The following is a 23,070-nucleotide window of genomic DNA, read 5'->3' on the forward strand; positions in this document are numbered from 1 at the left end:
GTAGATATATATATATATATATACATTACTTACCTAAAAATGAGATTCTTATTTTCCTTAAAATAATAACATTTACTTTATTAGAGAATGACTCTATATCTTAACTCACACTTTTAATAATATTAATATGATAACATATATTATACAATTATATTTTCTTATACTTGTTTAAGATATTAGTAATTTAATATTTATTGTACTACGTACTAACATAATAGTATTATACTATTATATAAGCATATATAACTAAATTTCGATAATTGTTTTAGTTTTTTTCTGTATATATTTCAATTTTTTCAATAATAATCGATTTAGTTTCTTTCAGTAATAATTTTCGGTAATCGGTCGATTTATCAATTTTTCGAATTGTGTAAATCGGTATACCAATCCAAAAAAATTTGGTCAGTAGTCGGTCGGTTCGGTAAAAACCAAACCAAAGGGCAGCCCTAAATTTAGGAGCATATATGTGTTGGTTGAAATATTGCCACACATAAGGAATAAACTGCTGGTAATTAATGTAATTTTTGTGTGCCAACATTTGAGGAGAGGACTTGTTGAATAGAATGATTCTTTCCAAATGATTAGAATGGAATAGCATGCATGATATAAATCATGATCATTTACTGGCGTTTCTGTGTTTTTATTTCTTAATTTTGTCAAATGATTAGAGTGTGATAGCATGATATAAAATCATGATTAGAATGCTCTTACACTGCACAATTTGCATGCATGTGCTTATTTTAAAGTTCTTGCTGTTAAATGACTGGTATATTCACTTGATGGATAAAGGAGTGATGCAAGTTTGAGTTTAGGAGGAATAACAAAGGCCGAAACCTTTCAGAATCTAGCTATGTCTTCTCTTCCTGTTGAAATGGATGGCGTTGGTTACAGTAGCCTTTGGCTTTTATTGCTAGAGGTGATTTGGACCTTCTACCACAGCTTTTAAGCAAGGCAGTGTATATTACTATGTTTCCATCTATACAGTCCTAAAACTTGTTTCACTGTAGAGAACAAAAGCTGCAAGGTAGGTTGACAATTGAAATAGGTTCCTATCTATACAGTCCTAAAACTTGTTTCACTGTGTTTCAAGTACCATCTTGTATTGTCCTAAAAACGTACCATCTAGGAAAACTTGCCTAGATGGTGTCGCATGGATTTATGCTATTTCTGTTTTGCCCGGAAACAGTACGTACTGTTCCCAAGTATAAATTTTTCCATGTGTGATGTGTAGAAAATGTTAAGTTTTGAATCAATATTGCGTGTGCAGGGGAATTGGAAAACGATGCAATATACACGTACACTATACACGTACCCGGGTTTTTCTTAAGGTCTTGTATCCGATTCTCTTGATGAGAGAACGAGTTTTGGAATTCGGTATCACCCTACCAAATACTAGTTCTGGCCGGCTTTGTCGAAATTGATGGTTCCTTTTGCTAGGAGACAATATTGATGTTCGTAGTCTCTTAATTTGCTTTCTTGGCGCCTATTTACGACTTACCAGTTCAGGACAGAATGAGAGAAAACAAAATGTGTTGACTAGGGATGGTAGGAGGAACTGGTCTGCTGCCTTTTTAAGAACTCAAAGCAAGAACAGAAGAAAGGGTTGTACCAGCAGACAGCAGTTAATGTAAAATAGAAGCATAGGATCATTTATTTTCGATAATTGGGATAATAAACCAAGAGGAAAAAATTGCTAAATTTTATAAAGACCCATTTAATTTATTTATTTTTGCATTTTCAGTCATACTATTCATGGCCCATTTCAAATAGCAATCCTGAAGTCCGCGTTTGAAAGAAATTAAGCAAACTACGTGAAAATTATAGAACAGAAAAATGAGCTTTTTTTGGTCCGAAAAATTATATATATAATGCAACAAGTGACATTTGTGACAAGACCCGAAAAACTTGCAGATATAGTTTGAGCTGTGGGAGACATTCTTGATATTTCCTTCAGCAAATTTGTCAACTTGTGAAGATACGAAATTGGTTTGTGATGGTTGTGTGGCACTAAAAATTAAACCCCAAAATCCAAGAGAGAAAAAAATAGACACTGAAAATTGCATTTGCAGGTTCACTTCTCTTTGTGCCTATGAACCCAACAGGCCTACCCTACAACACTTGACCCAAAACAACCAGTTTCATGAAAAACCAAAATGAACCAAATTTATGTGGGAGAGTCCCATATATGTCACATTAAGAAGATTGTAGTTCGCACAAGATCAAAGAAAGAGACCTGTATCAGAATAAGTTGTGTGGCTGACTAATATCTTCCACGCATGATTCAATACTGTTCATGAAATCTTAAATGTTGTGTTGGGGAAAGATCTAAAATGTTGGGTTCTAAAAACCCAAATAGACAAAAAAATCTCTGATTTTTGTATTTCTCTTAGGTATTGGTGGGCCGCATGTTCAGTGATGGGAAAGTTAAATGCAAGAAAGAAAGAATATCTGCTCATCAGGCAATTGGTTTCATGAGGATGCTTATTAATTAAGCAATTAAGTATATATGCTTAGTAGGATACATAGATTAGCATCTTGCATAAACTCATTTGGACAAATGCCAAACTGTACGTTTTAACTTTTAAGTTCCGTATGCCACCATATCATACCTTCTTAATGCTACAAAACAAATTTCAGTACTGATGGTTATGAATTGGTATAAATTATACCTATCATATCCCTGTATGATATATATTATATATAATGCCATTTTTTCCCAATTAATTTGTTGTCGGTCACGTTTTTATCATTTACAGGAAGGCTACTTCGATGGTTGATGTGTTGTTTATTATCAAAAAAAACTTTGCGATTATTTCTAATATGGTTGAGTCAATCACTTTGGTCATCGATCTTAGTTTTATTGAAAAAAAAGGTGGTTCTTCTTTGAGATATTATGTGTCAGATTGTGTCTAATTAAAGTCAGGTTTTATTAGATTTCAGTTGAGTCCAAAATTTTCTTCGACAATTTGGCTAATTAATTAAGGATGTGTCAAGGGTGTTTTTTGCAAGTAGCAAAAAAAAAAAGTTATGCAACAAAAATGATTAATTAATTAATTAAATAACAGATCGAAATAGAAATAGGAAAAGTAATTAATGGTGATTGGCATACAAGAAAAAACTCGAGCAAGCAACACACACACACACACATATATATATAATAATGAAGGAAGTAAAATGAGTAGTTTTGTTTCAATTGAATCCTAATAATGGTGTTTAGGAAAAGATGATGTGAAAGATCATGGCCTCTTTTGCTAATCGATCACAACATTCTCATGTGAGCTTTGTCTGCTTTATGATCATAAGGTAGGTGGTTACCAATCCATTTCAAATTAATGATGCATGTATGCATGCATGGTGATCAGATGGTCTGCGCATGCCGTACGTACTATACGATTGATTAGGGACAAGAACAATTAATCAATTAATTAATCCATAATTAAATCATGAATATTAATTAGAATATATATGTAAGATGGGATCTAGTAATTAACTGATCAAGTATCATTAAGATGAGTCTCCTAGCTAATTGTCCAAATTCTAAGTGGACAATGAGACGCACTTGCATGTGAGATGTGCCTCAAAGGTACACGTACAACAATTAATGGAGCCAATTAATTAAGTATGCATGCATGCGTGTATGGAAGGTCTAAATGCGTCACTAATATTAAAGATTAGGACTAAACAGGTGGTGGAAATATAATATTGGTGTAGATGTCTAATATGGGGGACCCAAGTTCATGGCAGGAAACCATTAAACTGGTTACGTTTTAGGGTTATTTGTTGAATAACAATTGTTGTGCCATCTTTAATTATATGTGCCTTTGGACTCCACATATAATTGGGTTCTTTTTTTCTGGCCATGTAATTCGGTTATTAATTACATATATATATATATATTATATTTGTCATGGCTTTGGGGAAGACTTTGCAAGTTTGCATGGTGGAGTATGATGCTGCTCTGTGGTTGGCACTAGAGTTTGGAGGTTGGGTGGTGGTCTCAGTACCCGATTTTGTTTAATTAATTAGAGAGAGAGAGAGAGAGAGAGAGAGAGAGAGAGATTGTGTACATATATGTTGATTATTTTTTTAAAATTTACGTATTTACAGTCTAATTACATGAGATGCATACTTATATTTTATCTCTTTTTTTTTTTTTTATTAAACTTATATTTTTGTTTTCCTTGACTTTGTCCGTGTCAACAAACAATTCGAAATGCCTCGACTTTTTAAGAACAGATCTGAGTTTACAAATATTTTATATTTGAGACTGTACGTTCAATAAGAGAATATTATTCCATGTAATATGAAATTCTTGATACATATCCAATTACATGAAATAATTAGAGATGGATGTGGATTTGTTTTAATGAGTGACTTCCACAAATTATGTGAAGTAGGTACATGAAGATTGTACGTTTGTCAAGAAAAACCAAATAATCATGTCGTGTGGGTGTCTCCAACTAACAAATAAGTACAAAGTTCTGTTAAACTATGCCGGCCATTAATGAAGCTAAGGTTCATCCTAACAAGAAACTAAAACGATTTCTCAAAATGAACTTTTTCGCTTGTAAATGAATTAATGGAAACAAATTACATTAATCATTAATTGCTTATATTTTCTTATCCTTTATATATGAATTAAATTTTCTTCATTACCTAATATAGTTATTTAAAGTCGGAAACCCAGAAAAAAAGAAGTTGATCATCTACTCTTTATTTTTTAGATTAAGAGGTGAAAATTTGAACTTAAAACCTATCAAATATTGTCGAGAAAAACACCATTAGATCAACAATTAGTTGTTAGTTGACCCCATAATAACGAAATTAATTAATTTCTCACCTCTGCATTAAATGTGTAATATTCATATCCAATCATATCAATAATTAATGAAAGTGATATAGACTCATCAGCAATACCAGTCAACTTTTTCATCATGGATTACATGCAAGCTAGTACTCCATGAGCTTTACATCTTCATACAGAGAGAGAGAGAGAGAGAGAGAGAGAGAGAGAGAGAGAGAGATTGGATAAAGGAGCTTAATTGGAGAGCTCCCTTGAATAATTCTTTCATATATTAATTATGCCAGTCCTCTTAAAAAGGACACAAAATGCATCACCAAGAGGTCCAAGATCGAATAACTGCTTAATTACATGATCATATATGCATCAACATACAATGACTAATTAATTAAGATGTTAATAATCAAACTAAACCTCGTCAGAGCCACACCATATATTAATGCATGCACATGCAACCGTACATACTTTACAATATCAACACGAAGATTAATTGTAGAATCTTGAAGCACATGCATTAATTGCTTCATCTCTCTGTTATCAAACAAGTCCTCCATGATCCTCCTCCTCAATTTCTTAGCTAGCTAGCCTTGTTTATCTGATCATTGATGCTAGAGACTGAAAAACGACTTCTTCACAAGGAATGGTCAAACCCATGCCATGGTTAAACCCAAACTCCTCCTCAGCTCTTTGGAGCAGACTCTGAAACTCAGGGTGACCCAACCATGAAATTGGAACAATGTATCTGCTTCTGTTCTCCCCAACATACACAGCAAAATGACCTTTGGGGACATCATCAGGAAGACCCTCCCCATTATTGTTGTACCCATTTTTCTTCCCAAAGCTCGAGCACCGTTTGAGAATTTGCTTCAGAGCCGCTGTCGACTGAGGTAGCTTGTTTGATTTTTTGATAGCCATTTGAATAACAACTTGTACTATGTGGCTGGGTTTGGGAGGAGCTAGAGCTAGAGAGACGTGTGAATTGAGGTGGTGCATGTGTTGTGGTGGGGGTGATGAGAAATTTGAAGGGGGTGGAGAGCTATTTATATATATTATGGAAAGATTAGAAATATTAGAGAGAGAGAGAGAGAGAGAGAGAGAGAGAGAGAGAGAGAGAAAAGCATGTGGGATGTGGGGGCAAAGAAGAGCTCACTTAAGTGTTTTGGGGGCAAACAGTGTTCAAAGGCCATGCAGAAAGCAAAAATGCCAAAAAAACCACAATGCCCATTGGGGATTGCCCTACCTTTGCTTCCCTTAAAATGTACAACATGGGACCCACTACCTAGCTCTCTGTTTCTCTCTCTTCTTTCTCAACATGGGTATCTAGTGGTACAATATATATGAGAGGTTGGGAAATTCGTGATTGTGTTTGGTTAGGGTCTAATTTTCTATCGATGTACAGTGTACCACTGGCTGCTGCAAAGAAAAATCTATAGTTTCTTGCATATGAAGCCACGTTTTTGGATGTTCTGACTTCTGTAATAGCATTACATCATGCATGACTAGCTAGAATATACATATACATACATGCATATATATATATATATATATATATATTGCTTCTGAAAGAAGAATTTTGACTCTCATATAATTGGAGGCACTACAACCCTATGCAACTATGTGATCACAGAGGCAGAGCTTAAGATTGGCTAGCCTGAGGTGTAGTCCGAGCTAGTCCAACTGAATTTTATTTTTTCTATGTAAATTTAACAATCTAATAAATTTCAGCCTCTTAATTTTTTGTGCATATGATCAATTATTATAAGAGAATGATTGTATATAATCGTTATATACAATATATATTTTTTTTTCTTAAAGTAGCCATAGAAGTTCGTTTTCTTTTTTCTCTTTAAAAAATGGAGTTGTTCAATCCATTACAAATTAGTCCCAACTCAACAGATTAGGAATATATATAACTAACCTGATTAAAAGATAATGAAAAGAACCTGATATTTATACACATTATATATTAGAGGCGTAATCAATCAAGATTAAGATGATACAAATAATAACACTTACACTCAAGCTCAAATAAGTCTGAAGGTCAATACAAACCCTGAATCTCACAAATTGGTGACTTAATTAGTAGATCACAACTCTAATCCAAATTAAAATTTTCGTTTTTTAGTGCAATTAGAGCCGATAATTGCTGGTTGTAGTCCAAGCATAATTGAACCCCAGCTTACCTAAAAACAATATAAAATCCATCAGGAAAGCCCAACGTGCTACATGATGTTTTTGGATGGCAAGCGCATTAAAAGCCTTTCATGAAACAAGTGGTCCAGTGAAAATGGAGCATTCACCACATTCACCACATTCACCACAATTTTAGTCTTTCGTGAACCGTCTAGGAATGAAGGGATATATAATTATATATATTTATTTATTTATTTATTGTGGCTTATGGGCAAAATTGCCCCAACAGAAGGGGTGGAAGAAAGGGTTACCCCAAGCCCTTAGGAAGGGCAGTTCCTAACCAGCTGAGTCCCTCCTTCGGGGGACCAAATGACCATATTTTTTGTCTTCCCTTAAAAAAGGTTTAGGGTATGCTTGCAATGCACACAAATCCCCAGAAATGGCAACACATGCAAACTTCCCTTCAGACCCCCCCAGAGGGAGCATACTGCTTACAACACCTTTCTGTGGTGCTTTGCTTGCTGCCTTCTGCCAATCAAATTCATTCACAACCAGGAATTTAAAAGAATTTAATTCATAATGATTATAAGTTGTAGGGCACATGTTGAGCTTATAAGTTACTTGTGCTGCAGTCAGTTCCTAAAAAATGTCTCACCATTAAAGCCCTGCCCATGTGACCTTTGATAAAACCAAAAACCAAACCATTATCCACATATAGAAGAGCTGTGAGTGAGACATATATTCCTCAAAATGAGCACCACTAGTATCTCCTACCTCAGTTGTAAGAGAATTTAATGTTTCCCATGTTCTAAGGCTCAGAAAGCCATCCTCAGAGCTTCAATGTCAGCATATCCATATGTCCTTCCTGCTTCCTCTTTTGTACTCTTTCACATTCACAATACATACAAGACAGAAAATTCATATTAAGGCATCATATATCAGCTTAAATATCAGAAATTCATTTGGGTGAAAACTCATTGAAATCACAGTTCCTCCAATACCCCCCAAGAGATAAATCACAGACTCCATAAGAGCTTGAACAGAGTCTCAGCAACGGTCTATAAATGCGGCGGCTGCCCATGTTGTGGCTATAAATATGGATAACTTATGAAGGTCAGAATTAATGTGGAATATATGAAGGCCATCATCGTAACAGAGGCAGAGACCATGATTGCCAATCAACAAAAGGTCCTCTCTTTCACTAGATGTTGAACCAATCAATTCATAAACATGTGAAGGCCATGTTACTATTGTCTTGGAGCAACCCTATAGAGACAAAATAGAGAAGTAGGCAGCATTACAGCATCACAACTGTTGATGACATTGTAGCTTACCAGTCTAATCATCTCAAGAAAACCTGATGTAGGATATGGAGGAAAATAGAGCAATAGATAGCTACCTACATTCTCATTCTGCATAAATGAATGTCACTAGATAGCTAGAAGACATTAGTGGAACTATAACTACCTACAATGAAAAATATACAGACTCCCTTGGTAGTAAGAGACAAAAATAACCCCGATCTTCAAGGCCCGAGAACCCCAGCAAAAGTAATTATTGCTACACAAGTGACTGCAAGCTGCTTAAAAATACCTAACAATCCTCCATTCTCACACCATATTAATGCTACTTTCACTGCTGTCCTTTTCTGCTAGTTCCAGACTGGAGGGGAAAAAAAGGGAAAAAACTGCCAGTTCCAGGCTTCCAGTTTGTCGAAAAGTTATTGTGAAACTCTTACACTCGGTTAATATAAATTTAACTCGCAGGAGATGGGACAATTAAAATTATTAAGATGAAATTAGCAACAAAAACCGAGTATCACACATTTCATTTTTCATTTAAGTCATATCTCAAGTAGCTTATGATAGTTCAACATCACAAATGGACCGATCGAGATATACATACATATGCATAAGAACATCCATACATGTTTATACACTCGATAGACGTCCATGCACACAAACTTCTAACTCTTGTTTCATGATATGCTTTGCAGCAATCCATTGTCACTCCTATACTAACTTCAGTTAGCTCTAAAAGAGATAGACTTAAACATATTGGAGAGCTCCCATTGTGATAATGCACATGTTTACATCAATAATCATTATTAGGTCTTCCATGATTTACACTGACGACGAAACTTGAATGATGCTCTACCATGATCATGTATATTCATATCCAGAGGGTGGTTTGGACAGCTGAGGCAGCCCATCCATCATGCTCAGTTTTCTTCTCACATTAACAATGTGAGCTTGCACCTATCAAGTTGAGACAATGTCAACAAGTTATTCTCCCACAAATTCCCAGTATAGGAGAGTCTGCAGTCAGACCATTCAAGCAGGCACAAATGAAAGAGCAAAACAGGGCGCGAGAATTGATATGGAGAACAGTACATACAATGAGGCATAGCCACAAGTGAAACCCAAGCCCATATATAAACAGTAAGTTACAAGATAAAACTCAATCAGATGCATTCAAGATAGTGCAGGACAGATAGATGTCCAGCCATACCCGATATTAACTTGTTAGACTTGACCAAAATTGAGAGACCCACCCCAGCACAAGTGAAGAGAAATAGATCATTATGACCAGCCCAATAATTGAAGATAGTAATAGCAGATTATGTCAATTAAGTAATCCTAGACAGCAATACCCAAAAAACGACCCCAACTAGCATGATTAGGCAAGCTCTTACATTAAAAGAGTATTCCCATTCCCAACAGGTATAAAGGGGGCGGGGGAGGAAATAAATTAAGAATATGGCAGTTCCAAACTATTATTATTTGACTAATGCTATTTGGACCAACTTATCTTACCATATTTAGAAGACCACATTATGTGGCAGCTGATTTGTACAGTCATTGAATGTAGCCTGCTATTTTTTTTAATTACATTTTATGAATTTAAATCTGTTAACGATAAATCTTTTTTCTCTAACCTTTCATCTTTCTCTTACCCTCTCTCCTCTCCCATTCACTCATTTCCCCCGTCAACAAAAGCTTCCTCTGTGTATTTTACCTCTCTTCTTTTTCTTGCCTTCCCTCTAATAGATGCATTTTGCCATTGTAGATTCATATGTTTTGCTATTTGTTTCCTAGCACCTCCAACTAATGGCTGTTATTGATTTTTCTTGTGGGCCTTTTCCTTAAGCATCTCAGACATAGAACCAGCTTCAAACTTCTTCATGTTTTGTAAAAATCTTTTTCAACATCAGACTAATCTCCGAAGTAGCCACACCTATAATATTCACTGGTTTCTACATCCAAGCAAATAGACTCTCTCTCTCTAGAATCTTTATGGTTCTTATCTTTACTTTTTTTCATTTCTACAATCTTTGTGGTTACTTAACAAAACCGGTCAAGATTGAATACAACCCAAAGGTTCAATTTCTTTTTCTTTCTATAATTCTAAAGGTTCAATTTTAATACGATTATTGAAGCTCTTAGCTGCTGCAGAATTTTTTTTTTTTTTTTTTTAAATTCATGCTCCAAGATCAACCAAAGAGCTAGAAACCTTTTTTCGAATCGAATACAATCCCAAACTTGGATTGATTGGGATTTTGTATGATTAGATATGTGAGTTTATGGCTGATTTGGGTGGATGAAGAACAAGGTCGGTGAGGAAGGGAAGGCAGGATAAAGAAGAAAGAAGAGAGGGTAAAATGCATATCAGAAGCTTTTTGTTAATGGGGAAACAGATAAATCGGAGAGAAGAGAGGGTAAAAGGAAGAAGATGAAAAGTTATAGGAAAAAATATTAAAGGCTAACAGATTTATATTCATAAAGCATATATAAAAAAAAACATAATTATAGCTGGCTACATTAAATGATTGTACACATCAGCTTAATGTTGTCAGCTAAATGTGATCAGATAAGGTGATCCAAATAGCATTACTCTTAGTATTTTGAAATCCACAAACGGAAAAAAAAAAATTATTAGAGGATCAGCCAAATCAATTAGTTCAAAAAGGAAGAGAGATAGAAATCAATTCTAACCTCTTGACGAGCTGCTGCAAGTTTTAAGAGCTCATCTGCCTCTGAAAAATTCAAGAACCACTGACTAAGGGGATGATCTTTCATGTCTCGTTCCTTTTCATTCATGTGATCAATCAATACTGCAGAAATCCACATAGGAAGTTTAAAAAGGGATTGTAAGAAGTAAAGGTTCAAAAAACATCAAAGCAAGATCTTTACCAGGATTAGGCAAGTTAAAGCCAGCAGGCAAACGGGGAACTATGACAGCTGGATGGTTCTGCACACGAGCAAAAAAGGCCTCTGAAGGATCAGGTAAAACTATTTCATTGTAAGATTCCACAACAACAGGTTTCTTGATTGACTGGGGCCCAGATTCGTCTTCAGTATATAACTTCAAATGGTGATACCTGCAAATGATATGACCTCCAACAATTATTGATCTGCCTTGTGGGCCTTTCAAACAATAAAATCAATATAAGAATACGCAACTCACAAGTCTATCTGTTTCTCACAGACATCACTGTGGAAGAATAGACTGATGGCAATTTCAAATTCACCCCAACCACATTCCGTTAACTCAAATGGGGCTGATTCAACCACTCTCGTAGGGTTATTGAAACTAGGATGCAATTGAAATACAACTCGCTTTATCACTACCCCAAGGTCGTCATTTGATGCCCCACGAACATAAACCGTCCACTTATGGGACTGAGACCTAATTAAGGGAAAACATTAGTGGAAAATATTCAGAGATACAAAAGGCATTAAACAAGACCCTAGCAAAAGAAAGTACTTACTCACTGGCCTTCCTACCGAGATAGAATGCGATTGTCCCATATACTATTGGCACACAAATATCAACATCTTTAAGTCTCCTGATTGTACTCTATGACAACCAAAATGAAGAGGCATCATAAATGGTATGCAACAATATTGAAAAAAGAAAAGTGCTATAAAATACATTGAAAAGTAGGGTAATGAGGCATTAGGAACACAGAACCTCAGACCTAAAAAAGTGGCATTCAACTGTATGGAACCGACTAATGCATAAATAGTAACGGCGCGTTTGGATGAGGAAGTTTGGAAGTGCTAGCCAATTTAAAAACGACATGATTTTAAAAGATGAAATTAAAGTCATAGAATTTGTAAAATTTCTTGTTTGGCTAATCTATTAAGTATGATGGAATTCAAAGCGATGAGGGTGGTGGTGATAGTGGTGAAGGTGGGGTGGTGGTAGTGACAATAAAAGCAGGGATGGTAGGTGTGTTTATTTTCTTAAAATCTCATATATTGTAATTTTGGAAATGACACCTATTTCGCTGGAATGTGAAGTTGGAATTTATGACTTCCAATTCCACATTCTTTCCCACACAAAATTTTAAGGTTTCCTTGCTAATGACCAAACAAGGAAATTTGGAAATTGCCATTTCTCAAATTTTAACCGCTAATAAAATTCCAAGTTTAATTCTTCCACCCAAACACACTGTTAGCATCATCCCGTTACTTACTCAAATTCAATAAACTGAAGAGCAACTAAATACACAATAAATTGCAAAACAATACGCTTTTGTGCACGAGAAAATGAAAAGTTCAAAGCCTTCAGACAATTATTTGTCGTCCCCTAAAACCCCACAAAAATTATTGAGCAACCAAAACAAAAAATAAATAAATAAAAATAAAAGAAGAATAAGAGCGTAAGAATACACTACCTTCTTGTCGCTATCTTCAGAAGGCTTGGAAGTTCGGATTGGCTGTGGCAGTTGGGCAGCGCCACCGTCCTCGGGCTGAGGCTGAGTTTCACCTACTTTTCTTGCTGACATTGTGAGCAAAAATTCAAGCTTTTCGTCTTTTCAATTCAAACAAAGCAGCGCAAACACAGAGCTCGTTGCACAAAGTACATAAGGGTTTTCGTTTGTGAATTCGTAGTGCACAAATTACGTTTCAAAAATCGCGAATTGGAGGAATATGGAGGATTAGGGTTTTAGTTCGTTTTGTTGTTCGGTTAAGAAAAGGCGCATTTTTTTCCCTGCGAAAAAACAAATACTAAATTTTGCGGGAACCGGCAAATGAAATGCATATTGGATAACGTTTTTTATTCGAAAGTGATAGAAGGATAATTCGTATTTTTTATGAAAAATTATTATATATTACTGTAATAAAATTATAGTAAGTGTACAATTAATAAAGTCTAAAACTTAAAGCTTAAACAATATATCAATATGTCACATGTTATTACCATCGCACCAAATATTTTTCAGCTTCTAAAAATAGGAATGACAAACAATTCCTCGTATACTACATACAGAATCAGCAGCCAAGGCCCCACAAAACAAGCCCATCGTCCTTCCATCAAAATCATCAACAAGGGAAAGAGCCAATGGCCCACTAAACAATTTCATAATATTTGTATATAAATAAAAAGAGTGAGGCTATGCAGATCATCCATAGCTGCTGAGTTGACCATCCTAAATATATTTTTTTCAATTTTTTTCTTATTTTACCCTTTATTGCAAAAACATGATAAATCACTTAGATCCATTCGGTGGTCATCTACCGAAACATCCACTAATGTTCGGCAGATAAGTGTCGAATAAATACAAATATTTCGACAAATAACTGTCGAATGCCTTTTTCATTTCCATTCGATAGTTATCCACCGAATAATCCACCAATGTTCAGCAGATAACTATCGAATAACCATAAATATTTTGGTAGATAACTGTCGAATGACTCGACGAACAAAATTAAAATTTTTTGTTTTAAGGGTAAAGTTGAAATTTTGAAATAAGGTGGTCAACTCAGCAATTTAGGGTGGTCGGAATAGCACTAGCCAAATAAAAATTCATAACATTTGTCTTCTTTTAATTCATGGGAGGGAGAGTGGTAAAAAAACAAAATTCATGGGAGGGAGATCATTGAAGATGAGAGTAAAATAATCTAGGGTTAAATACAAAAATGGTCCACGAATTTTACAGTGAATCTCAATTTGGTTTACTAATTATAAAAAGTGTTAATTTAGTCCACTAACTTTCTAAGTTGTATCAAATCAGTATAAACGTTAACTTCTATCAGAAAATTAACGAAATTTGTCACATAAAAATGTGATGAACGAACTAAAATGTCATTAAAAATGTGATCACTTACTGTGCACATGATCATTTTTCGTTAAATTGTTCGATGAAAGTTAACGTTTGTACTGCTTTGATACAATTTGAAAAATTTGTAGACCAAATTGACACTTTTAATAATTAATGGACCAAATTGAGATTCATTGTAAAGTTCGTGAACCATTTTTATATTTAACCCAATAATCTATTACTAGAGTTGAAATCCCCCACCAAAACATATAAGTTTCCTACACCAATATATAACTAGTGATCCAAGAACTGAAACCCAATTCTTTAGGACTTATAGTTTCAATGATGGAGCCCTTATCTCCACACCCAAATGCTTCATATAAAATATTTCTTGTTAAAATATCAAAAGGAAAAATGCAGCATTGATGCATAATATTCAGATCAGAGCCTTTACATTTTAGCCAAGCGATTAACACCGAGATTGGATTCCAATTAATATTTGACTTTCTGGGTTCGGTTCAACAACAGCATAAATGCAGAGAACTACATAATAGGGGTTCAGGGGGCTCTCTCTTCACAATGTTACAATTGAAAAAGGATCTCAGACACACTTTGTCATCCAGGGTTGCTCATTCCAAGATCAGATGCCTCTCTGGTACATTGACAGTCAGGCGGGCTTGAACCAAACTGAGTTGCAAGCCACCGGCCACCAGCCAGTACAAAAGCTAGCCTAACAAATTAGATGTTCGAACCCCTCAAAGCCATCACCTTGCATTGTTCATTCATGGCCAGAAGTTGGGCCTCTTTCTTGTCAAGAAGAGCACTCAGCCTCACATTTTCTTCCATGAGTTTCTGAACTTCTACCTCTTTCTGCGTTTTCTCACCCTCTAACTGTGTTGTTTTTGCTACTAGCCTGTTTCAAATCAACTTCAGATAAGTAATACAACAAAACGTTTCCAGCTCAGATAGATGCTTGTTACAAAGGTATGAGATTGGATTACCACACCGGCACATGCTTATGCCGGCTGCTGCTAAAAAACATAAGAGCATGCACATGCATGCAAACACATGCATGTGCATGAGTGTTCACATGCTCAGAAGAACAGTGACAGTTTCATGTTTCTAGAAGAACAAGATTCTCAATAAAAATGTAAAACAATAAAAGAAAAAACTAAACTGTTTTGATCAAACATAAATATTTTAATACATATTTTAGTAATAAAAATACTTCATATCAGGATTTGATAAATGTAAAAACTTAACATAACATTTCTAAAATCACATGAAACAATTTAATAAAAATTCAAATCCACTATTCAAATGCAACCTAAGAGAACCAACCTTAAAACGTTTATCTCTTGACTACCTGCAAATCACTGTATGACCATGTTTTTATAGAAATTCAATACCTAAATAGATCAAATCAACAACTTCAAAATCAGTGCTTCGATATTGGTTCATACTTGATATGCCTCCAGCAAGATACAAACAATACAATGCCTAGCAAAGCACTCAATCCCATGATAAGATACGGGGCAGACAAGATGCAACCAACAGTAAAACAAGGGAAGGAAAGTATAGCAGAGAATCTGGTGTAACCAACCAAATGATAGAAGGGCAAACACTTAATAATCGACTAAAATGAATATTTCTTAAACGAAGAACAAAACATACTGACCGCTCAAACAGCCTCTCAATAGTTTGAAACTGCTTCTCCGAAGAGAGCAGTGTTTCTCGCACAGTGATGAGACTGCTGACATATGATTTTAGAGACTCAAAGTCCCGCTTCACACGACAAAGTTCCTGTTCATTTTCTGTAGCTCGCTGCCGCTGTCTAGATGTTTCTTCAACCAAATCCTCAACTCTCTGCCGCATTTCATTTAGAATACCATTCGTTCCTAAAGCAAACCGCTCCATCTCCTCTAACTTCAAAGACATGTTCTCAATTTGGATTGACTTTTTCTTAATTTCTTCCTGACCAAAAGTTACCTTCTCCTTCTCAATTTGAGTTTCAGATTCTGCCAGTAAGACTCTCTTGACAAGAGCTTCCATTACATCTGTAATCATCTGCACAGATTTGAGAATTTCACCAATATAGGCTGCATCTTGTTCATCCAGAGAACCATGTTGCTCAATAATCCCAATCAAAGCCTCTTCATCTGGACTATCAAAGGAAGAAAGATCAACATTCCTAGACCAACCAGACAATGGTGTACCATTTTTATCAACAAGCCCTACCCCTTCTAATTGTTTGATGCCACAAGATGTATGGGCTAAATGAGGAACAGCCATTAGCCTTGCTTTTGATTTCAGGTATGTTAACAAGGTTCCAGTAGTTTTAACTCTCCTCCAAAGAACCTCTAGTTCCTTTTTTGAATCTTCCTCAGACCCCTCTATACAAGCCTTTACTTCCATAAGCTTTTTTTGCAATACATCCACTTGGGATTGGCGCTGTTCCATCTCCTGCTTCCACACTTCATGTGTTTGGCTCAGCTGAGACTTCAAGGTTGACAAGTCAACATCTTCCTCAGCTGCCATCCCCTGTCCAAAACGAACATGAAAACTTTGAAATCTAATACGATGCAGAACACTTCAACATAAGGCATAACTCCCATTAGGTCTTTTGAAGGAATAACACATTATGAAGCTTAACAAAATTATAAGCAGCAAGGTGCCTACTAACTCAAATAAGCTTCGTAAGGTAAAAATCACAGGAAGTTTAATAGTATATATCAAGTTTCCATCTGGCAATATGAGACGTATTTTTCTGGTAAATCAAAATACTTTTAAGTTTTTGCATATTAAACACATTCACCACTCCAACTAGAAAAAAGGTTTAAACCCAAATTTCATATTCTAGCGCTCCAGAGCTGGGTTTTTCTGCATGATGTAAAGCAATAAACTTCAAGCAGTGTTGGTAATATAGCTCACACTCTCATACAAAGATAACAATATTTTTCTAGACAGTAAACAAGACTTAAAGGTTGAATGGAGCTACATCCATGACCTCAAAAATAAATGTTAACGTGCATGAGAAATGTTATATTTCATCAATAGAAGAAGAAATGGGTGATCATGACCTGGGTTCTTTTCAGTGTTTTTCTGAAAAGCTGTACAAATTTATCAATAGCCATTAGTAATTTTATCCACTAACCCACCATCACTCAAATATGCATTCAGATAAAACTGCAAACTAAAGAAGATCCAACATGTGAATCATAACCTAGAGCTATTTCCAGCTCAAAAAATTTAATAGAAAACAGAATATTTATATAAGAACTTATATTACTAAAAATCTAGCAAAATCTTATAACAACGAACAAATAAAACCCTACTTATCACATTGGAACGATAACCCCGTAAATTTTGGCTTTATTGCTCATCAAACTAATTGCATATATAATCGCAATCCCATCTTAATCAAAACCTAAACATAAAATAAGGGGACAAAATAGAAACTGAAAAAAGGCACAACAACAAAAAATTAAGAAAAAACGATGGCATCAGACGCACCAAAAGAACGAAAAATTAAGAAAAAACGATAGCATCAGACGCACCAATAAAGATGAAAATGAACCTTTGAAGGAAAGGGATTTGATTTAGGGTTTGAGTCGAGGAGCTGATGAGAGGGTGGGTGGGTGCTGGTGGCGATCTTCGTCTTCGTCCAGCACAACGTTTTCTTTGGCGAGAAAGCGGCCACTGATTTTAACGAGAAAGAATGTTGAGAGAGAAAGGGCAGCTGTGCAGCTTCTTTTTTGTCTCCCCTTCCTTTTTTGTTCTTTATTTTATTTTATTTTTCTTTTCTTTTTTCAAAAATGAAAAAATTTAAATTTTTAATTAACAACATGAATGATCAGACGATTCAGACCAAATAATTTTTAAAAGGACAATTAGGATTTAATAATAAAAACCAAAACAAAAACCATCCTCTCTAAATAGATCTTTTTTGGCTCACCCTCTAAATAGGTTTAATTCAATTATTAATAACTATGGTGGGTTAAGTGGTCCTTGACTTTTTGAGATCAATCTCCAAAAGATTAGAACAAAAAAAAGTAAGGTTTTAACCTTTAAGAAATGACTTATTAATTCATTGAACTCTTTTTTCATGAAATATTATTGAGGTAGTCCATAATGTTATCATATATATATAATATACAAGAATGTTCTAAAACTAACATGTTAGTAACTTAATACAAAACTAATTACCATTGTGGGCCCACTGCACAATGTAATCTTAAAATTCGAACCGTCTATTTTTTAGGCCTTACTTCAAAGATCATCCCTGTAAAAAATCTCCAAAATCGGAAGTTATTTAGTCAATTGATTATAACAACAACTATTTCTATGCTTTTATCGAAACACTGATCGTCTATTTATTTGATCTGAATTAGATGACAACATAATTTCCGATTTAGTTAATTTTTTGCAATGATGATTTTTGAAGTATGACCTAAATAATTGACGGTTCGGATTATGACATTAGTTATGTGGTGGTCTCAAAAACATGGTTAGCTTCGTATTAATTTACTAACCAGTTAGTTTTAGAACACTACTCTATATATATATATTATGTATAGAGTTACTGAGATTTTATAGTGGATATGGGAATAATAACATTGAATTATTTCATCTTAAGTCAAGGTTTTTTTTTTTTTTTTTTTTTTTTCTGTTTCACATCAAAAGTTTAGTACTTGATAAGATAAAAGATTTGGACTCAAATAATTGTTAGCAAATCATATATTTCATTAGGGTAACATATAAAGCTAAAATTTGATCACATGAACAATTTTTGAAAATGTTGTGAGACCTTTAAAATGTTTTCTTCTGCAAACCTTTAAAATGTTTTCTTCTGCAACATACTTTTATAAGAGAAAAATTTGCATTTCATAATATAGATAAACTTTTAGTGGAAATAAACCTTTCTTTACAAGTAAACTTGTAAGTTGACAAAAGGGTCGATAAGATAACAATGATGGCCCTTGGAAGCCCTCATATCACTTGAACTTAAGCTGCAAGTAATTTAGTGTTTGAATCATTTGAAAAGAACAGCAGAACCCAGCATTTCAAAAGGACCAACCTATATTACATGGAGTCCACTTAACAGCAAAAAAAATGTCAAGTCATTGAAACTCATATTTACACTTCCAGTAAAAATTGGCAGAATCCATTCTGGTGTTTCTAGCTAAAACCAGCATGAGTGATCAAAACAAATCTACTCTCTACCTAAAGCACTACAAAGACTGGTAGAAGCTATAGGCAAGCACACAGACAATGCTGAAAATTTCCTACATATGATACAAAAAGGATCAGTTATATGAAAATGCTCTTCTATGAGAAATTCTTGGCCACTGAAGAACTGGTAACTAAGCCAGAGAGGAGGGCCACAATAAGGGCATTGTTGTAAGTGCTTGGTTCACCTTGCATCGAATTGTTCCGGGAATCAATGTAGGTCTCATTCAGGAAGGGGCCGCCAACTAGTGCACCAACAGCTACATTTGGATTGGGATTGGGGTTGTACAGCCACTTAAACCCATCATGGCAGCCAGTATCTGCATCAACTGGAATCGAAGATCCCCTGTGATGCACATATTGAGGGAAGTTACTCCCGTATCCAACAAGATAGCTCATCTTCATCGGATTTTCACCCAACACATAATCTACCTGAAAGTATTTTCGCAATTTGGTCGGGAATAATGCAGGCACATAAGAAAAATCAGCTTAAGATATGCTTGTCTCTCCATAAAAACCTACATGTCCCTTTGAGTTCCCAGCAACCATGCAAAACTGTTACAACTCATTGGAAACTAATTGAATACCTGAGAGATGGCGAATTTACGAATAGCATCAGGCGTGTAGGATGTCCCATCACAATACAGCACTTCAGTCCGAGATGTGAGCATGTAGTCACTATAGAGAACAGCTAGAAATGCTGAAGCCACAGGGTGCTGTAAACAGTCCCATTTTATCACCCATATCAGGCCATCTACATCACAAAACACACACCACTTCATCAATTTATTCTCCTCCCAAGATGTAACACACACACACACACATAATCAATCAATATAACAAAGAAGAAAATTGTCAATTGCCATATCAGTCCCAAACTTTCTCTTAGAAATTATATGAGCTTAATGAGTATGAACTTAATAGCTAGGAAGTATAGGGTATATAATTTTGTCATTAGGATTATGTGTTTGTTTGATGCATATTCACTGATACCGTAAAAGAATTAAAGATGTCACATTCATGTCGAATAGTTACTGGAAAAGAATATTACTGTCTGTTCTGCTGGATGTGGCTGTGGGAGAATCGGGTAGAAGTCCACACATGAAGACCTCTGCAGTTTTCCTGTACTTCTGGAGGTCAATGTTCTCTTCAAATGGAATCTCTTTTGCACCAAAGAAAATTATCCTGGACAGCAGAACCTGCTCCAAAATGGCACAAAGCATAAACACAACTTTCTGGAGTCAGCTAGGTGTATCTTCTTTCCATTCCAAAATACCTTTAACCTTCTTTTATATGTAAAGATACAAGTTAAAACCATAAGCAACCTTGTCTCTTCTCAAACTCCTTCCTGATGCTTATTTGTGAAACTAACATATACTACTTTGTATATTGTTTAAGAGATCTTTCAACAAACGATTCATAGAAATAATAAATATGATGATGTTAACAACACTGTGGACAACTCTAAATAGTTAATCTTAGCCTATAAACTAGAAACTACAAATGACAATTGACACATGAATTTGACATTTAAGTAGTACTAGGCGAAGAAGTAGAAGAAACCAGATAAAGCACTGGTTTATACTATATACCTGAGTTGCAGCATGCTTGTCATCCCAACTAAACCAAGATGGACTTCCCCAATTAGCAAATGCTGGCCCGTTCTGCTCAGTTACATATTTGAGGTACGACGAGTCTCCAGTTGCATGATAGAGCCAGGTAGCTGCCCACAAGAGTTCATCTCCATATCCTGAAGAATTGTAGTATTTCTGCACTTGGGGGATGCTGACACTATAAGAACCTCTATAGTCATCAGAAAAAGTAAACAGTTGCTGGGCATGCATGAGGGCCAAATTAGAATATGAGGAGTTGATTCTCCTGAAAACCAAAGATGACGATGCCAGAGCTGCTGCAGTTTCTGCTGCAACCTCTGTTCCTGGGAAAGATGTGTTGATTTGAATTAGAGGCCTTTTCTCTGTCATGGCTTCAGGTCTTTGCCAACAATTGTGGTCCAATTCAGGATCACCCACCTTCAACCACATATAAGTAAACAATAAACATGACATTAAAAGGCTTATATATGAGTAATGCTACACTCACCAAATTTATTTTCTTCACCAAATGGTGTCAGTTTTTCATTCATTCAAATATGAGCCTATTCTAAACCTTATTTGTGTCTATTATACTGAGACATTATTTAGTGAACAAATTTAGCAAGTAATTTGGTGACTCTAGGCATATAATAGTCTTAGGAGAAATTTGAAAAACTAGCAAAAAATTGTGTCATTTAAAGACTTTTAGTCATTATTTTTAGAGTTTTAGAAATCTAGCCATCCATAGTGTTGGAGCTCTTCTTGAGTAGTGCTCGACTGTGCCTCAAGCACTACTCGATAGGCTTACCAGGGCGTCGAGCACTTCTCAAAGCGAGTTCGAGTACCAGTGGATGGTTATCTAAAATTCTAAACAAAGGTGAAAAGTCTTCAATGCAAAAAAAAAAAGACTAGTTTTAGTTTTAGTGATTGACAATGTGAGAGATTAATAGCATGTCATTGAAAATTTGAACCAAGCCAAAGATTGTAAACAGTAGGCAATAGACCTGAATATAGAGCTCATTTGGAGAAGGATGGGCATTGATAAGGTAATCAGTGATCCACTTAAGCGAGTCGTGGGCATGACCCAATTGCTTTACCGCCTTCATCTGGTCTCCATATTCAAGAATCGCCCAAGACAACACCGTTGCAGTGAAAGCCATGGGAAACCCAAACTTGATGAGATCGCCAGCATCATACAGTCCCTTGGATAAGTCCAAGTTCTGCTCACTCCCATCTCGGAGCCCCAAATCCCCTCTCCATGGAACCCGATTGTTCATCAGCTTACCCGCTACAAAAACAGAGTAACCCATTAACATGCATGGTGGATTTAACTCATGTATCAGCTCAAAATAAGAATTGGAGAATTGGGTTTGTGTACATTTTTCGGTGTCGAAGAATAGCATGGAGATTTGAAGAGCGTCTGCGTATTTTTGTACTATGGAGCCGGGTTGACCAGAGACCCGACCCGAACTGGAGTGCTTGAACTTTTGTAGAAGAGTGAGTACAGCTGCTGTGAGAACCAGAGCTACACTTAGTATCAGAATTAACCGCCACCACCAGCTCTTAATCTTTGACTCAGTGCGGTCAACTTTCTTAACTCCCCCTTCCATTTACGCAATTTTCGATTTTTCAGCACAATTTCTTTGAAGCATTTCAACAAAAATTTGAGCTTTTTTCTTGCTTTGTAAAGTGAAAGGTCGTTTTTTTTGGTGCAGGAAAGGTCGTTGTTTTACTTCTTGGAGTTGGAGACGGGATTCAGGGGCCATGTGTGAGTGCGACGGCGCCGTTTGATTGGAGGGGCGGGGGGTGATGTGGCCGAAGAATGATACCGTTATGGACATCCGGACAACGCTGTGAATTGCAAAACTGCAGGTACGGCTTTGTCGTTTGTTTTGAAACTGGGAGGACGATAGATTGTGTTTGCTTTGTCGTTTCTGTTCCAACTCAATGGGAAGATCTAGTGTCGATTTTTTGTTTTTGTTTTTGTTTTGGGTGGATCATAATCATATTCATGTGTCAATTTTTAATAAAACTTTTTTAAAAAAAATTAAATAAAAAAGAATGTTTATGAAAGGGTAAAAATTGGAGTTAAAATGTAAAAAAAAATTAATGGGCTCATCAACCAAATTTCGATGACCATTTGGTCTAGTGATACACAATCTTCCCCTTTGTTGATGGAAGTTCACAGTTCAAAACTCATTAATGCAATTGTTAATAATAAAAAAAAAAAGTTTAAACACAAGTCATTGTAATAGAATACGGAG

At 35.5% G+C, this 23,070-nt stretch overlaps 4 protein-coding genes across 5 annotated transcripts; all 4 read right to left on the minus strand.

The window, feature by feature from the left end:
• Positions 1 to 5,136: 5,136 nt before the first annotated feature.
• LOC147284784 (SAUR-like auxin-responsive protein family) lies at positions 5,137 to 5,776 on the minus strand. Its single transcript, XM_086244398.1, has one exon. It carries the CDS (start codon positions 5,714 to 5,716, stop codon positions 5,393 to 5,395), a length of 324 nt encoding a protein of 107 aa, XP_086100524.1. The 5' UTR covers positions 5,717 to 5,776; the 3' UTR covers positions 5,137 to 5,392.
• A 2,946-nt stretch (positions 5,777 to 8,722) lies between these two features.
• TAF14 (TBP-associated factor 14) lies at positions 8,723 to 12,956 on the minus strand. Its single transcript, XM_086244293.1, has 6 exons — positions 12,618 to 12,956; positions 11,706 to 11,794; positions 11,402 to 11,623; positions 11,128 to 11,315; positions 10,930 to 11,048; positions 8,723 to 9,192 (listed from the first exon to the last, which is right to left on the minus strand). The coding sequence occupies exons 1-6, from the start codon at positions 12,726 to 12,728 to the stop codon at positions 9,097 to 9,099; spliced, it is 825 nt and encodes a 274-aa protein (XP_086100419.1). The 5' UTR covers positions 12,729 to 12,956; the 3' UTR covers positions 8,723 to 9,096.
• A 1,455-nt stretch (positions 12,957 to 14,411) lies between these two features.
• On the minus strand, positions 14,412 to 17,728 carry LOC147284786 (polyamine-modulated factor 1-binding protein). 2 transcript variants are annotated; one of them, XM_086243928.1, is made up of 3 exons: positions 17,543 to 17,728; positions 15,664 to 16,526; positions 14,412 to 14,898 (listed from the first exon to the last, which is right to left on the minus strand). In XM_086243928.1, the coding sequence occupies exons 2-3, from the start codon at positions 16,521 to 16,523 to the stop codon at positions 14,724 to 14,726; spliced, it is 1,035 nt and encodes a 344-aa protein (XP_086100054.1). In that variant the 5' UTR covers positions 16,524 to 16,526; positions 17,543 to 17,728; the 3' UTR covers positions 14,412 to 14,723. The 2 variants fall into 2 exon arrangements, with proteins under 2 accessions (XP_086100054.1, XP_086100055.1); XM_086243929.1 differs by having other exon boundaries at positions 17,563 to 17,726.
• Positions 17,729 to 19,120: 1,392 nt separating this feature from the next.
• Positions 19,121 to 22,416, minus strand: LOC147284787 (endoglucanase 24-like). Its single transcript, XM_086242980.1, has 6 exons — positions 22,185 to 22,416; positions 21,811 to 22,094; positions 20,807 to 21,244; positions 20,266 to 20,413; positions 19,802 to 19,968; positions 19,121 to 19,646 (listed from the first exon to the last, which is right to left on the minus strand). The coding sequence occupies exons 1-6, from the start codon at positions 22,414 to 22,416 to the stop codon at positions 19,314 to 19,316; spliced, it is 1,602 nt and encodes a 533-aa protein (XP_086099106.1). The 3' UTR covers positions 19,121 to 19,313.
• Positions 22,417 to 23,070: the final 654 nt, after the last annotated feature.

The sequence above is a fragment of the Dryas octopetala genome, chromosome 5 (genome assembly GCF_963921425.1).
Source record: "Dryas octopetala chromosome 5, drDryOcto1.1, whole genome shotgun sequence".
NCBI lineage: Eukaryota > Viridiplantae > Streptophyta > Magnoliopsida > Rosales > Rosaceae > Dryas > Dryas octopetala.

What these genes read in the sequence shown, in the direction of transcription:
- LOC147284784 (XM_086244398.1), bottom strand. Translation starts at nt 5,716, where the DNA reads ATGGCTATCAAAAAATCAAACAAGCTACCTCAGTCGACAGCGGCTCTG.
- TAF14 (XM_086244293.1), bottom strand. Translation starts at nt 12,728, where the DNA reads ATGTCAGCAAGAAAAGTAGGTGAAACTCAGCCTCAGCCCGAGGACGGT. An exon ending in CTCGGTAGGAAGGCCAGTGA is followed by an intron (nt 11,624 to 11,705) that starts GTAAGTACTTTC and finishes TCCCTTAATTAG; the next exon opens with GTCTCAGTCCCATAAGTGGA. An exon ending in TTGCAGCAGCTCGTCAAGAG is followed by an intron (nt 9,193 to 10,929) that starts GTTAGAATTGAT and finishes TCAACTTGATAG; the next exon opens with GTGCAAGCTCACATTGTTAA.
- LOC147284786 (XM_086243928.1), bottom strand. Translation starts at nt 16,523, where the DNA reads ATGGCAGCTGAGGAAGATGTTGACTTGTCAACCTTGAAGTCTCAGCTG. An exon ending in ATTGAGAGGCTGTTTGAGCG is followed by an intron (nt 14,899 to 15,663) that starts GTCAGTATGTTT and finishes GATTTGAAACAG; the next exon opens with GCTAGTAGCAAAAACAACAC.
- LOC147284787 (XM_086242980.1), bottom strand. Translation starts at nt 22,416, where the DNA reads ATGGAAGGGGGAGTTAAGAAAGTTGACCGCACTGAGTCAAAGATTAAG. An exon ending in ATTCTTCGACACCGAAAAAT is followed by an intron (nt 22,095 to 22,184) that starts GTACACAAACCC and finishes CTGTTTTTGTAG; the next exon opens with CGGGTAAGCTGATGAACAAT. An exon ending in GTAAATTCGCCATCTCTCAG is followed by an intron (nt 19,647 to 19,801) that starts GTATTCAATTAG and finishes AAATACTTTCAG; the next exon opens with GTAGATTATGTGTTGGGTGA.